Here is a 16,110-nt window from a genome sequence, read left to right as displayed (position 1 = left end):
ACTAGGCGTCCAAGAAAGACCTCAAGTCAGAATAAAACAATGTGCAGAGAAAATGATCAAATCAAAATCGCACAGTAAAAGCTGAGAGGAAGTTTTATGGATGAAAATTACAATTATTCATATAAGAAACAAGAAAAACAGTCAAATGTGTCCAAATCGGTTTCCTTCCAGGTCAAACTTTAACAAAAGTGTGTTTTTGGTTAAAACATGTTTGGTTTCCAGTCAGTGGGTAGAAAATTAAGAAATTTTACAGTAATAAGAGCAGAAATACTTGATCATAAAAAGTAAAAATGCTCCTTAAAGTGCATTTGCTCAGAAATAAATGTCTTTGGTGTCTGGCCGGCTCTGCTGTCAGCTGGTGTTTCTCTGCTTTCTCTGGTTGAAACTAATTGGTTTGAGTTGGTGGATGTTTGAGCGAAGATTTGGCAGGAAGCGAGCCAGAGGAGGATGCAGAAGTTGAGAGCGTTTATCGACAGACTGCAGCTCTCGCTGCATGACGTGTTTCAGCCTGCAGGCCGCAGCCGCGCAGCGTTGAGAAAGTGACGCCACGCCTACAGCCGCCCCCTGTTCAAACTCACTTCTCTTTCTGCTTCCTTCTCTCTTGGCCTCTCCCTGAGTTTCCCCTCTGTCTGTCTTCTGGTGTGTGTTCTGGTGTGTGTTCTGGTGTGTGTTCTGGTGTGTGTTCTGGTGTGTGTTCTGGTGTGTTCGCGGCGCTCAGGCAGGGATGGCGGAGCTGGAGGGGCTGGAGTTTGGGAAGTCGGACTTCGTGCTGCTGGATGAGGTGACGATGGAGCAGTTCATGGAGAACCTGAAGCTGAGGTGAGGACGTCAGATGTCAAAGGTGACGCCTGACTCTGAAATTAAAATTTATTTTCTATTTTGAAGGTAAATTGGTTAAAAAGGTGAAAGCTGCTGGTGAGCCCTGGAAGCCTGATCTGGGTTTCTGGGTTTTTGTCACAGTTTGAGTGACGTCTGCTTCTTGTTTCCTGCTCCGTTTGTAAACCTTCACCTCAGCTGAAGCCTCTCAATGGATATTTTTAGCCCTCATATTCTGCTCGGCCTTTGTATCTTTTATCGAGTTAATATCTCAGTTTCTGCTGTTTTTGAACTGCATGCATGCAGCCTCAATGTTTGCATGTTTTGTTTTGAACTGTTCTGGTTCAGGTAAGTTACATGTAAACCTTCATTTACTTACTTTACTCACTTTAAACAAGCTATGAAATCATATTTTGATGAAAATGTTCACTTGTTTTGTTTTAATTCAGAGTTTTTACAAATGAATAACATCCATTAACACCTAGACTCTAAATAAACTCCTCTGTTAGCTGCAGAGCAGCCATTTTAAACCATAAACTTTGTTATATAAGCAACAAAACAATAATAATATAAAGCAAATATTCTGGACCAAATTAAGAAGATGTTATTTATCTGTAAAACGATTTGCACTAAAACGTGAAAAAGCATCAACTAGGGAGGCTTGTAGGTCCAGGAGGCCGCACAAAATCCGTCAGAGGGCCACAGATGGCCCCCGCACCACCATTTGGGCAGCCCTATTCTGGAACAGAACGGCTGGGGAGGCAGCAGATTTTTATCCATTTTTTTTTCAGCTGCATGAATTTTTGCTTCTATTTTCAACCATTTGCTGCGATGCGTAACCATGGCAACAAGGTATTGCTGATTAGCATCTCAAAAAGTGTGAAAAGTTATAGTTCTGCAGAACTATAACTTTGAGGAGTTGAAAATGAGGCTCCATGGTTGCAGGCAGGAAGTTGAGAACTTCTCTTCCAGTCACATCTCTGCCAGATGATTTACAGAGGAGTGGCAAAAGCAAAACACAAACAATGTGGATCAGCAGAGCAGCGGGACGTCGTCTCACTGCTAGCAAGACTTCAGTCAGATGCCTCTTTACAGCCGCTGCAAGACCGACTGCTACTGGAATCCTTCCTTTAACCCAGCAGTACCCATTCTGCTGGGTTCTACCGGGTTCTGTTGGGTTCTGCTGGGTTCTGTTAAGTTCTGCTGGGTTCTGTTAAGTTCTGTTGGGTTCTACCGGGTTCTGTTGGGTTCTGTTGGGCTCTGCTGGGTTCTGTTGGGTCGTTCTGGAGCGGCAAAATGAACAAACTGGGAATACAAACAGGATTTTCCATTGTTTTCTGTAGTTTTATCGGATTTGGAGGATTTTTCTTCTCCTCACTTCGTTTCTCTGACTTTCAGTTTTACTTTGTGTTTCAATCTGAGGGATTTTGGTTGTTTTGTCGTGATATTTTTCCAGATTTCTTTCATTTTCAGAATGATTTTGGTTCTCATTTCTGTAGGTCTTCTTCCTTCATCAGGGTTGTTTGTTGATCTGTGAAGTATTGATGTTTTGTTAAAATACAGCTTTACGACTGTTATTTAACACTTTCATACCTTTCATACCTTTACTCTGCCCTGTTATGTTACATGTTATTTACTGACCTGTTGATCAACACAAATTTGTGTTTATTTTCCAAGTGGAAGAATAATTACACAAAGTTTTAAAACACAGTTTTCAATGTGTTTTGCAAATGAAAATCATTATTTTTTTATTCTAAATAAAGTTCAGCCAACACTGCAAAACTCAAAATCTTACCAAATATTTTTACATTCAAAATAAGACAAAACTAATTTCCATGAAGCTTTTCAGCAACATTTAGGAGCTTATTTTTAAGTAAATAATTCCTGAATATTTATAAAAAGTATTTGCTCCAATGGCAGATTATTTCACATGCTGTACGGGAAAAATAATCTGCAAAATAATCTGGAACAAGTAATTCTTCATCAACGTTAAGGAATTATTGTCTGAAATAAATCATCTTTATCCTGCTGAAAAGTTTCTTCCAGGTTTGCTTTATTTTATTTCAAATGTAATAAACTCTTATTATATCTACTTAAAAACAGATAATCCTAAAATGTTGCAGTTTGGTTTGTGAGAACCCTCATCACTTTTTTTTTAAACTTTATTTCTCAGCATGAAAACATGATGATCTATTTCGTCATCAGTTCACTTCAGCAACGTTCTGAAGCTTTAATAATCACACCGCTTGTCAGAAATGCATCACGACTTCCTCAAACTTCTTGCAGGTATTTTGGCTCTTTGAATGAATTGAGCCCCTTCAGCCCCGTTTCAGCCTGCAGAGTTAGAAAAGTCGGATCTTGTGTCATAAACTAATTTGTTGGTAGTTTGTTCCTCTCAGCTCAGCAAACCCACAGCGAGTTTGACTCTCTTCACACCGCGGCTTTCGTTTCCTGTCACTGGCGTACAAATGTGTCATTTCCTGTAATCGTTGCATGACATCAAGGTGTGTGAAGTTCTGTGAGTGTTCCTGGTGGGCGGTGGGACCCAAGTCATGGAGAAAATGAACGTTTGGTTAGAAGGAAAACCAGCAGGCGTGTCGCTGTTCAGGAGGAGAGGATTACAGATTAACACAGATTAACATTTCACTGTCTGAAGTCAAATCAGACCAAACTTTTCTGGTTTTTGGTCAGTTAAAATGACCAAAAATTACTTATCTTTCTTAATTTGCACAATAATTTGTGTTGAATTTATTTATTAAAGCTGCAGTGTGTAACTTTTATAAAAACAATATATATTTTTTACATATTTGTTGAAACTGTTTGCATGTTGTGGCAATTTATTAGACAAATAAGTAACAACCAATCAGAGTCAGAAGGCGGGGCTTAGTGCTGTCAATCAACATTTTAGTCAGGTAAGAGTGGAGATATGTTATATTTACTGAAGTAAACGTAAAAAGTACAGCGTAGTAAAAATACTTCTAGGAGCAAAAGTTTCAAAAAAGTTACTCAACTAAATGTAACTAGTTAATAATGAACTCTGATGATTAACTCAATGATCAGCCCTATTTATTCGCCAGTCAGCCTATCAGAAGGTTCCGAAGCCATGACATCATCAGCTGGGCCTCCTGTCATGGTTTAAAGAGACAGTAACCGTGTTTTGGTCTGGGCGGCTCAGGTTCGAGAAGGGCCGGATCTACACCTACATCGGGGAAGTGGTCGTGTCCGTCAACCCGTACAGACAGATGGACATCTACGGCAAAGACGCCATCGACACGTACCGCGGCCGGGAGCTGTACGAAAACCCGCCGCACCTGTACGCCGTGTCTGACTCCGCCTACAAGGCCATGAAGAGGCGGGCCAAAGACACCTGCATCGTCATCTCAGGTACTCCTGCCAACAGCAGCACAGCTCAACGTTTCCAAATTACATCTAAAGAGAAAAACATTCATTTAATGTCACATTTTTACATTCTGACAGAAAACTAGAGCCGGAAATTTAACGTGTCTTTTTAAGGTGTTCATTTATTTATTTACTTTAATTTCACCTGAAAATGATCTAATCTAGAGTAATCATTTACAAATTAGGCAAAATTTACCTTTCAAAATGTAATTTCTTTTTACAATTAAAAATATAAATATATATTTGCAAAAATAGACATTTTTGCCAAATAACCAATTTGAAAACAATCAGAGGCCAAATTTAAAAACTGTTTCTGTTTTCATAGAGAAAAGTAGAAAAGAAAAATGTATTGTCGGTTCTTTAATAGAGGAAAGGAGATCAGGTTTCTAACTTTCTGTTTTACATTTTATTAGTTTAGAAAATAAACTAATAATATGCTGAGACATATTTTGTCTCAGCAACAAAATATGTGAATTAAAAATATATTGATAGGCTCCATTTTTAATGAAAAAGATCATAGAAAAACATTAAAGCTGCTCTCTGATGAACATTAGTAACAATAACTTGAACATTTATAATGAAAATTGAATTTATGGTGAATTAAACATTAGCAGGGCCGGTAAAAGCTTTTCTGGGTCCCCGGGCCCCACACCGACATGTTACACCACATGCTTCATCATTTCCAGGCTTCACTGTGTTTGAGTATTATTATCATAATTCATAATTAGCTCACATTATTCTCTTCTTGCTATAATTTATTTTGAACTTGACGGAGCAGCAGACTGAAGGTCTCTGGTTTTTGTGTTTCTGTTTTTAAAACTCAGCCGCTGTCCTTTTTGAAATGTCCATAAATATTTAGCTGCGACCTGAAACAGAGATATAATAAACTTGTTTCAGTTCTCCTCTGTAACACTTCATCGCAGAGTTTGATGTATTTTCTGCAGTAAAAGGAAACACATTTAGAAAGCTAAATAACTTGTTAAAAGCTAAGTATTTATTTTGAAATGGACATTTATAACTGTACACCATAGTGAAAATATACATTTTTAAAAATTACCCATTTTTTTCTCTTATGACTAAATAACTAAAGTTATTGCAGTTGAATAAATGAAGCGATCTGAAGCTGCTTTTGTTTTATTAGAGATAATTCAGATTTCTGCTCCCTGAGTCACACTGCGGCTGTGAATGGTGCGTTTCAGGTGAGAGTGGTGCAGGAAAAACAGAAGCCAGTAAATACATCATGCAGTACATCGCAGCCATCACAAACCCCAACCAGAGGGCAGAGGTCGAGAGGTCAGCCTGAGAACTAAACCTGCACCGTTTATTCTGATTTCTCCTGTTATTTTCATGACTGAATTTCTCTCCTGATCTTCCTGAATGTCTCCTGCTCTGTGGCGGCTCAGCGTGAAGAACGTTCTGCTGAAGTCCAACTGCGTTCTGGAGGCCTTCGGGAACGCCAAGACGAACCGCAACGACAACTCCAGCCGCTTCGGGAAGTACATGGACATCAATTTTAACTTCAACGGCGACCCGACCGGCGGACACATCAACAACTACCTGCTGGAGAAGGTAGTTATTTTGGATCTGGCAGTTTTGGTTCACAAAAAATGAAACCCAACATTGAATTGTCTCATAATTTTGTGTAAAACAAAAAGATTGAGTCGTTTCAGAAAGTTTTCTCCGACTTGATGATATTCTGATGTTTTATGGTGTGAAGTGATGATGTGAGGGAGAACAGCCATTAATGAAGGCGTGAGTGACGTCGCCAGGCTGATGCTGGGTGTTAATTAGAGGGTAAAATAGAGAAGCTGCTGCAGCTGAAAGGATGAAAAACCTTCTGGCTCAGAGCAGCTGTGAATGTTGCTGTTATGAGAAGCAGAAATAAAAGCTGTCATCTCACCAGAACCAGCAGGTTCAGCTTCAGGGGTCAACAGGGAATCATTTCCTGCTGCATAATTTACAGTCAGTCCTGCAAATCAGAACTTTGATCCTTTTTTTCTTCAGGGAAAATATATGATTTTGTAAACTTTAAAATGAATTATCTACTTTTCAGAAAGCTGCTTTGACTGTTTGGAATATTTCCTTCTTTGCTTAAAGATGCAATTGACTAATATTTAATGTTTTAAATATTTTTGTTACTTTAATAAAACATAACAAATACAAAAATCTTTTATGACGTAATAATAGAAAACCACACACAAATGATGATTTTCAAAAGCAAAAGCTATGGATGAGAGTCGGCATGTCATGATGAGTTTGCTGAACCATAATTATAACTTATATTATATATTATATTATAACTGCATTATCTTGTATATGATGTGGTTAGCTGGTTTCATCATTAGGCTTTTTCTGCCGTTTGTGCTGGTAAAAGTTGAATGGCGGCCATCTTTGTTTTCCTGTTTGCAGTCCAGGGTGGTGCAGCAGCAGGAGGGGGAGAGGAACTTCCACTCTTTCTACCAGGTGAACTTTGTGGTTTAAATTCTGCGTTTTGGATCACAGCAGAAAAGTGAATCTGCGTTTCTGCAGCTGCTGCGCGGAGGCTGCCAGGAAACCTTGAAGTCGCTTCACCTGGAGAATGACGCTGCACTTTACACGTACACCAGAGAGGGCGCTGCAGCTGCGGTGAGTCTGACGACAGAAAACTATGGGATGTCATTTATTAATTACTATAAACCATAAACCCTATTTTTTCTCTTATGAAGGTAAATAACTCAAACTGTGAAATGTTACAAACATCACCCATATTAAACACTCAGCAAGCGTCTCAGGTACCTTTTTGACCTTTGACCTTTGTTTTCTGCTGCAGACTTCCAACAACGATCGCTCGAGCCACAAAGCGGTGATGAGCGCCCTGGAAGTGATCGGCTTCTCTGGAGAAGAAATCACTTCCATCTACCAGATCCTCGCTGCCATTTTACTTTTGGTTTGTGAAAATAAAAAAGTGTTTTTTTTTTCTTTTTGTTTAATTTATTGGGTAATATTGTTTGTTTGTTTTCCATTTAAGAAATGACAAACCACAGGAACAGAGATGCTGATTTCACTGAGTAAATGTTTGGATTGAGATGATTATTGAACCGTTCAGGAAGTGGTTCTTTGGCGTTGGTTCAGTTTTATAATTATGGAGTTTTGCTAACTGTTGCTAATTTGACCTAATTAACCACAGCAGACCTCTGGTCAGAAAGCAAACAGTTTAAAATCAGTTTCTGTTACTGTTTTGTTTATCATTATTATTATTATTATTATTATTATTATTATTATTATTATTATTAGTTAGAGGTAGTACACTCGTTACCAGCAGGTGGCGGTATTGCACATGGTAGGTTTCTTGCCAACCGCCATAAATAAAAGAAGAAAAAACAGCAGAAGAAGAAAGTCTGGAAGAATCGTTAACAGTTGAAAACCAAAACCTGAACAAAGATGTCAAACTTAATTCAACTGAACGTTCACAAAACAGGCAAGTTAATTAGCGCTTTAGAGTTTAGCAGATAAAGTTAGTGGAAGCTAAGTGTGCTAAAGGTTAGCATAGTCGCACATTTAGTGTTTGAACCGCTAACATTGGCAGCTGTTGGTGTTTTTAGAGGGACTCTGAAGTATTTGTGGGTTTTAGATATTTGTTGCCAGAGTTGGGTTGGAACTACTTACATTTACTTGAGTAACTTTCAGGAGTATTTTAATACTTTAGTATAAATTCTGTATTCTCTACCCACTAAATAAAAAATGTTTTAACCCAAAGTTCAGCAGACAGACACGTGCCTGCAGTTTGTGTTTAAATTTAAATTTAATACATTCTATGTATATATTTATATATGAAAAAGCTGATTTGGAAAATATTTCTTTTGATTTTGTTATTTTTTGTTACTTATATGAATTTGATCATTTTTGTCCCTACAACATTAAATCTCTCAGCTGTATATTTTGGTTGATCTGATGATGTAATTTTTAAATGATTGATCATTTGATCAGATATTCAGTTACTGATCAAATTACCTGAGGAGACTGTTTTAGAGTAATAAATTCTTTATTACTCTTCCTTTTGTAATTATTGGATGGCTACTTTTTATTTCACCTGATGTTTCTAGTATTTCTGCTCTTCTTGAGAATGATTCTCGGGTCGTCCTCTGGTTGTTGCTGACATGTGGGCTGTTGGATTTTAGTAAACTAAAGTGTATAAATTCTGATTCCTGGGTTCAGTTGAATCTTTTTACTCACTTGTTTCTGTGTTTCCACATGGAAATGTCCTGTTGTTCCTCCACAGTCATAATGTTCCCGTTGGTTTTCAGGGTAACGTGGAATTTGGGACCGACGGCGAGAGCGTCCAGATCCTGGATCGGGACACAGTGGACCACATCTCGGAGCTGACCGCCACAGATCCCGACTCCGTCGCTAAGGGCCTGCTTTTCCGAACCGTGGCAACCGGCGGCGGCGAGGTCATCGAGAAAGGTCACACGGAGAAGGACGCCTGCTTCGGCCGGGACGCCTTCGCCAAGGTGAAGCTGTCGCAATAGGAAAGGTAAGGAAGAGATGATGCAGGTGATAACGTTGAGATCGACTTCATTTTGATTCTTCAGGCGCTTTATGAAAGGCTTTTCGGCTGGATCGTGAGCCGCATCAACGGCATCATCGAGGTGAAAAACTACAACCCGGTGCTTCATGGGAAAAACACAGTCATAGGTGTGCTGGACATCTACGGCTTTGAGATCTTTGACAACAACAGGTTTGTTGGAGGGTTTTTAAAACTCAGAAACGATTCGTTTTGTGTCTTATTGACATTTTTGTTCCTGTGTTTGGCCAGCTTCGAGCAATTCTGCATCAACTACTGCAACGAGAAGCTGCAGCAACTTTTCATCGAGCTGATCCTGCAGCAGGAACAGGACGAATACCAGAGAGAAGGAATCACCTGGCAGCATGTGAGGAAAACACACACACACACACACCTGCACACACACACACACACACACACACACACACACACACACACACACACCTGCACACACACACACACACACACACACACACACCTGCACACACACACACACCTGCACACACACACACACACACCTGCACACACACACACACACACACCTGCACACACACACACACCTGCACACACACATCGAGGCTTCATAATGTGAGAAAGTTTTCTCGCTTAAATTAGATTTAGCAGAAAACAAAATTTGTGGACGTGAATTAATGAATATGAGCATGTAGTTTGTTTTCTGAAATCACCTTTTAGCTCGTTAAAGTTCCTGTCAGTTTTTTGTTGATTTTAATGTCAGAAACGAGAATCAAACTGCAGATGAATCAAACATGTTCACAGCAACTCAGAATGATCCTCCGTCTTTGTTTTTATTCCGGTTCCAGATCGATTACTTCAACAACCAAATCATCGTTGACCTGGTGGAGCAGCAGCACAAAGGAATCCTGTCCATCCTGGACGAAGCTTGCCTCACCGTGGGAAAAGTGACGGACACGGTCTGCCTGGACAGCATGGACACCAAGCTGGCTCAGCATCCTCACTACACGTCCCGCAAGGTGGGACTGTTTCCTGCTCAGCAGCCTCACGACCGCAAAACTGTTAAAGTTAAAGTCAGACTTTTTAAAGAAAAAAACAAAAGACTTTTAATAGGAAACAGATGTGACCTTATCGGCTTGACTCAACAGGAAGTGATGTAGAAACGTCCTCTGACGGTAACTCTGGGGAACAATCCTATTGCTAAAGTGGATTAGCTAAGATGCTACCTTTATGCAAAAAATGCATATTATTAGCATGAATGTGATGCATAATGAAAAGAGTAATGCAAGTTTTATGACTTTAATTGTACAATAAATAAATTTAGTTCTTAATAGGAGGTGAATAAAACAGCATTCATGGTAAACTGCTTAAATTAGAGTAATTGAGTGACAGCTATATTATAATTTATATAGCTGTTAATTTTGAATAGATTAAATCAGGAGAGTTGCAGTTTGGGGTTCAGCCAGCAGAGGGCGATAGCGCCTTTCTCTGATATTCTTCCTATGACAGCATGAAAACATGTCAATGAGGGTGAAGTGAGACAGGAATTCAATTTTAGCTTCTCTTGTTTTCTTCTTTTGATTTCCAGCTCAGCCCCACGGATAAAACCATGGACTTCCAGAAACATTTCCGCATCCGCCACTACGCTGGAGACGTGACGTGAGTCGCTCGCTCGCATCGCTGCTCCAGATGAAAACATGACTGGCGTCAGGGGGCCGAACACTGAGGCCCATTAGAAGACATACTACTCAAAACTCACATTTTTTCTACTTTTATTCTTCCATTTGGGTCTCAACTGCTTAAAGAGATTCCAAGGCTTAGAAAACATTTTTGGGCAATAGGTTCATAAGTTTTGGTGTCTGGAAAATGAGCCGTTTCAAAAACCTCCCAGTAAGTCACATTTGACTGGAACTGCGGCGTTACCCAGTTTTATTTTTTGTGTTCTCGTAAAATTACAACTTTATTCCCCTAATATTGTTCCCATCATTAAAAAGTAAAACTTAGCCTTTTCTCCTGAATTCAGAGTCCAAATCATTAGAACAAAATGGCCGCCCCGAGCGCGCTGATGTCACTCTGACGTATGGAAACCAAAGGAGCGAAACAAAATTCAGGTTTTTCCAAAAATGTAATCAAAAATCGGATTAATGTGATTTATGATCCAGACCTACGGGTAACAATGTTATTACAATTTGGCTGAATATGTTCCTGATATTTTGCTGCCCTAATTTAAAGCTAGATCTTGCCATTTCACAGGAATGTCTCAGCACAATATTTAATCGATGTTTCAGCTGTTCTGATTGAAAGTTTTAAATTAATCGCTGGATTATCTGGGAAACGTTAGTCAGGAAGCTAACATGTGAAGATCTGCTAATATATAAACAATAAGTTGCTTTCTGCTTGTAGTCAGAGTTTAGAAACTCAAGAGGAGCTGCTAATTATGTTTAGATTGGATATGAAAGTTGCTTCTATATATTTTTGTCTGAGTTATGATTCAGGGCTTGAAACTGCTTGTTCTTCATCGTTGCTCCTCTTCCTCCGGCCAGCAGTCACCCTGCATGGCTCTGCTTTCTGAAGAGCTCACGTGTACTGCCCTAATTCGAGCAAGGGGAAGGACATTAATATGTCAAGGGAGCACGAGGAAGAGGAGGAGGAGGAGGAAGAGGGATGGAGCTGATAAGACAGTTTAGTCTGAGAGGCAGCAGCAGTAATCACCGCTTGCAGTCTGGAGGGGGTTCTTTAAATCTGGGAAATCCAAATAAGTCCCAGAAACAGATGCTGCTTTGTTTATGTTTACCACAAGACGCTGATCTGAAAACGTAAAAGTAGCTTAATAAGATAATACTAAATTATTGCAAAGGGCTAAACGGTTTTCGTGCCAGGATACGGCTGGATAAATGATCAGTCCATCCCAGATATTTATTAAATTTATGATTCAACAATAAAAATGTTCCAGAATCTGAAGCTGATTTTTTCCTTCATTTGCTGGTTTTCAGCTTTGGCTGCATCGTCTCTGCAGACCCGGAAAGTTGAATATATCCAGCCTTAGATTATCGTGTTTAAAAGCAGCGCAGCAACCTGTTCTGAGAACAATTTTTAAACTGTGGCTTTCACTATTTTTAGGTTCTGAGCAATAAGTGGTCTTACCCATATAACTGCAGGCCCAGGAAATGCAATTCAGAATTTAATTAAGTGCTAAATGTGTCACAAAATGTGTGGAAATAAACAGGGAGAGCTTGTTGTTGTCAGAACGGGGAGCAAATCCGAATGGTTTCAGGAAATTAGTTTTCAAAACGCCTGCGACAGACTGGAGACCAGGCGACCCGTCCAGGCGGTGACCCGTCCAGGCGGTAACCCGTCCAGGCGGTGACCCGTCCAGGCGGTGACCCGTCCAGGTGGTAACCCGTCCAGGCGGTGACCCGTCCAGGCGGTGACTCGTCCAGGCGGTGACTCGTCCAGGCGGTGACCTGTCCAGGCGGTGACCCGCCAGGCGGTGACCCGTCCAGGCGGTGACCTGTCCAGGCGGTGACCCGCCAGGCGGTGACCCGTCCAGGCGGTGACCCGTCCAGGCGGTGACCCGTCCAGGCGGTGACCTGTCCAGGCGGTGACCTGTCCAGGCGACCTTTCCATCGTCAGCTGAAGAGGCAGCAGCTCCTGCTGACCCCAACAGGGAGAAAGGTGTTAGAAAATGGATGGATAGTTTTCAAAACAACCAAATAGATTTGAATTTAGGACCTATCTGGAAATTTAATTTAGAGGAAGGAAAATACACTAAACATTTTCAACGTTGTCAAAGGCACTAAAGCACTAACTTTAGTGGCCTTGAATTTACCCCCAAAAATTAAAATGGAGAAAGCTAAGTGTGCTAAACTTGGCAAAAACGCTAAAGCTGATCAAGCATTAGTTATGCTAACGCACTACTGCGATGTCACAGCAGCCATAATATTACGGTCGGCGGCGGTGATGTCACGGCCGGCGGCGATGTCACGGCCGGCGGTGTTATCGCGGCTCCTCCGTGTCAGCGTGGCCTTGACGGTGCGGATGAGGGCGTGGGGTGATGACAGATGGCTCGGTGTCGCCGCGCATCGCCGTCAGCCGGCCTCGGCCGTCTCGGGGCCCGCCGGGTCCTCTCCAGCTGAGCTGTCACCTTTTGGCATCGCTCCCTGTCTCATCCCATCCCGTCCCAGTCGATCCTCGCTAAATATACCCGCGTCCTCGCCACCCGCTGCCCCTCCCCTCCTCTGTCACCAAACGCCATCATCAAAGCTTTGACCTACTTTTCTCTCCTGCTCTTCCTCTGTTTCTGCGCCCCTCACCTGGTCGCCTCCTCCTCTCTTCCCCTGCACATGCAGAGCTCTGAGCAGCGATAACCACCTAACCTCTCCCAGCTCATGCTGCCTCTCTGCAGCCTTCACCTCCATCCTCTGAGTCATCCTGATTTTTCTGCAGGCTGCGCCTTGTTCCCTCCATGTTGTTGTTCTGTCTTTTCCTCCCAGGCGGCTCCAAACGTTCCTGAGCCGAAAGGAAACATCTGCAGACGACCTGAGCTTTCACAGGACCACCAATAAGTCTTATTAATGTAGCATGTAGTCCTGTCACCATAACGCAATTAATCGCATGATAAATTGAAACTAACTTAATAATGTTCATTTGTGTGATTTATCATTTTCTCTTTCTACCAAAACTGGATGATAAAAGTCAATTAGCCATTTTTTACAGATCATTTTATTTACAGAGACTTAATAATTTATTTTATTGGTTGTTTCTGTTGTTTATTTATTTAAAGTTTCTTCCAGTTCCAGTATTGAATGTTCATTAGATTTTAAACTAGTTTATTGATCTGAGAATGTGTTTTTGGTTTATTACTATTTTATTACGTTTCTGTATGGATGCAGGAAGTCGACTCAGTTATGAGTCGACTTTATTCTGGAGCTGAGACTTTAGCGTCTTCATTTTGATTTGTTAATTACAAAGATTTTGTTGATTTTGTTGGTTTTTTTGCCCAATTAAAACACAGATGAAGAATATAAGTCAAAACAAAGCAGTCAGGTTTAATTTAAAGGCACATTTCAGCAGGAAGGCTTTTCAAAATGCTTTCTGTCATAAAAACAGAAAACAACTATAAAATCAACAATGGTGAATCCAGGGTCAATTTTCCATTTATTAAGGTTTAGAGTCAGCTCTACCCAGGTGGGATTTTATTATCCACTGATAGGAACTCAGTGTTTCGGCTGTTTTGCAGTTTTCTGGAAGTTTGTTCCAAATGTGTGTTGCCAGAAAATGAAAGCTGCGTCTCCATGTTTGGTTCAGACGTCCGTTTGTCCTTCCATCCATCCGTCCTCTGGACCCGGTTTCCATCAAAAAGAGATTTTATTTGACAATAAAAGTGAAATAAAAACCGGCTCATGTTTCCAGTTTAACCAGATCAGCTTCGGTTTCTTCTGGGAAACTCGTCTTTTCTATGTTTTTATAAGTGGATTAAATCGGGTGGAAACATTGAACATTTGACCATCTTCCTTGTTGATTTTTGATCTTCCTGATTGTTGTGATTATATTCCTGATCTTTTTTCTTTCACGGCAGATTGGACTCTGATTCTCTAATCTCCTGAACTGGTTACAGTTTTTCTGTCTCATTTCTTTCTTTCTGTGTTGCAGATATTCTGTTGAGGGTTTTCTGGACAAAAACAAGGACCTGCTTTTCCAGGATTTCAAGCGTCTCATGTACAACAGGTACATCAAAAGGGTCACAAAAATACCATTTTCAAAAAGTAAAACCACAGAAAAATAGTCTTTTCTGACCCACTCAGCAATAAACTAAACACTAACTATTTTAATTAAATAAATAATCAGATCCAATTTGCTTATGACTGGAAAACATATTTCATCTGTTCTCTGGAATAAAAATAGCACGTGGGTCAGAAAACACGTCCTGCATTTAGCCAGCAGCTGAAAGCAGGTTTGGCTGCATCACTGTGGACTTTAGAGCAAGGATGTCCAAAGTGCGGCCCGGGGGCCGTTTGCAGCCCTCTGGATGATTCTGCTTGGCCCAACAATGCAGCGAATCTGCAACTTTATACTGACTAATAAAATCTTATTGAACATTTAATTAGGTACAAGACAAAGTACTTTTATCTTATTTGCTAAAACCAGCAAGAAGTCATTTAACACAGCAACTGCACAACAGTCTGTTTATCATTTGGATCAGCAGTAATTCACAAATCCCTTTTCTACTATATTTATGCTGTGTCTCTGTTAAAATACTGCCTGTTTGTTAAATTAAATGGATGTTCAGCTGTAATGAAGCAATGAGGCCCTAAAGGCAACAGGTTTGCTTCAGAGGGATGAATGAGTCTGTCCCAGTTACCAGGACCAAACTCATAGTTTTGTAGTTTTGTGGTTGTGAGGCTGAAAAACATCAGCCAAGAGTCCACAAACGGCCCCTGCGCCCCAGTTTGGACTCCCTGCTCCGGCCAGTCCAGTAACTGGGTTAGCTGAATTAATGAGTCCCAGTTTTTGTTGGATTCATTTTCTTTTCTCTCTCTAACAGTTCGAATCCGGTCCTGAAGGAAATGTGGCCAGATGGTCAGCTGAGCATCACAGAGGTCACCAAGCGACCTTTGACCGCTGCGACGCTTTTCAAAACCTCCATCGTGGCTTTGGTTGATAAGTTGGCCTGCAAGGTGAGTCTCAGATCCTGTTCCTGTAAAGATGGAATATTTGGGTTTATTTTACTGTGACTTTCATTTTATTACAACTTTATTCTCTTACGACTTTTTTCTTGCTGTATTATGACTTTATTCTTATAATATAAAAACATTTTCTTTCTTTTTTTGCCTGACTCTGATACTCTGTCACACAGAAATACATATTGTGGAAATGTTGAATTCCTGCTGGGTGTTAAAACTCCTGGTGTTTGACGGGAACCTTTTTCTGACTGGTTTTGTCCTGGCTGAGGGGAAGGGGAAGCGTGTTGCAGAGCGGGGCGCTCGCCTCTCCTGGCTGAACCGTCTGACGGCCTGAAGTCTGACACTTCCTGCTGTTATTCTGGGCCGCTGCGGTGGGGCTGCTGCAGCATCTGCTGCAGCATCTGCCTCCTCGTTTCTGAGGTGGAAAATAAAGGAAACTCCACCTTTATTTTCTGTCCAGGTCGGGTTGGGAGAAGGCGTTGCGCTAGACGTTCCTCATTCCTCTGTCGTACCGTTTCCTCCACTTTGGTTGATGTCTTTATTTTCATCTTGTGAGTGTTGTGCAGTTTGATGCGCTGCTAATTAAGCTGAATGTGAGACGAGGCTCAGCTGCAGCATCTGATGCAGGTCAGTGCACTCAGCCTGAGCCTCGCTGCGTCTTCAGTTTATTTATGGGCAGCAGCAGAGAGAAAGAGC

At 41.0% G+C, this 16,110-nt stretch overlaps 1 protein-coding gene across 2 annotated transcripts in view; it reads left to right on the top strand.

Moving 5' to 3' along the window:
* myo1g (myosin IG) overlaps window positions 1-16,110 on the top strand; it is a 36,436-nt gene that overhangs the window by 2,181 nt on the left and 18,145 nt on the right. Inside the window, exons 2-15 of one of the 2 annotated variants that reach the window (XM_055055306.1) lie at window positions 719-819; window positions 3,992-4,200; window positions 5,415-5,508; window positions 5,619-5,784; window positions 6,625-6,678; window positions 6,745-6,840; window positions 7,025-7,141; window positions 8,499-8,705; window positions 8,787-8,932; window positions 9,011-9,125; window positions 9,580-9,750; window positions 10,320-10,390; window positions 14,384-14,458; window positions 15,276-15,408. In XM_055055306.1, coding sequence (XP_054911281.1) covers window positions 719-819; window positions 3,992-4,200; window positions 5,415-5,508; window positions 5,619-5,784; window positions 6,625-6,678; window positions 6,745-6,840; window positions 7,025-7,141; window positions 8,499-8,705; window positions 8,787-8,932; window positions 9,011-9,125; window positions 9,580-9,750; window positions 10,320-10,390; window positions 14,384-14,458; window positions 15,276-15,408 — 1,755 coding nt within the window. The remainder of the gene's footprint in view (window positions 1-718; window positions 820-3,991; window positions 4,201-5,414; window positions 5,509-5,618; window positions 5,785-6,624; window positions 6,679-6,744; window positions 6,841-7,024; window positions 7,142-8,498; window positions 8,706-8,786; window positions 8,933-9,010; window positions 9,126-9,579; window positions 9,751-10,319; window positions 10,391-14,383; window positions 14,459-15,275; window positions 15,409-16,110) is intronic. The other variant, XM_055055307.1, reaches the window with a different exon arrangement.

The sequence above is a fragment of the Poeciliopsis prolifica genome, unplaced genomic scaffold (genome assembly GCF_027474105.1).
Source record: "Poeciliopsis prolifica strain line A6 unplaced genomic scaffold, Auburn_PproV2 SCAFFOLD041, whole genome shotgun sequence".
Classification (NCBI taxonomy): Eukaryota; Metazoa; Chordata; class Actinopteri; order Cyprinodontiformes; family Poeciliidae; genus Poeciliopsis; species Poeciliopsis prolifica.
This window is presented reverse-complemented; position numbering and strand designations above follow the sequence as displayed.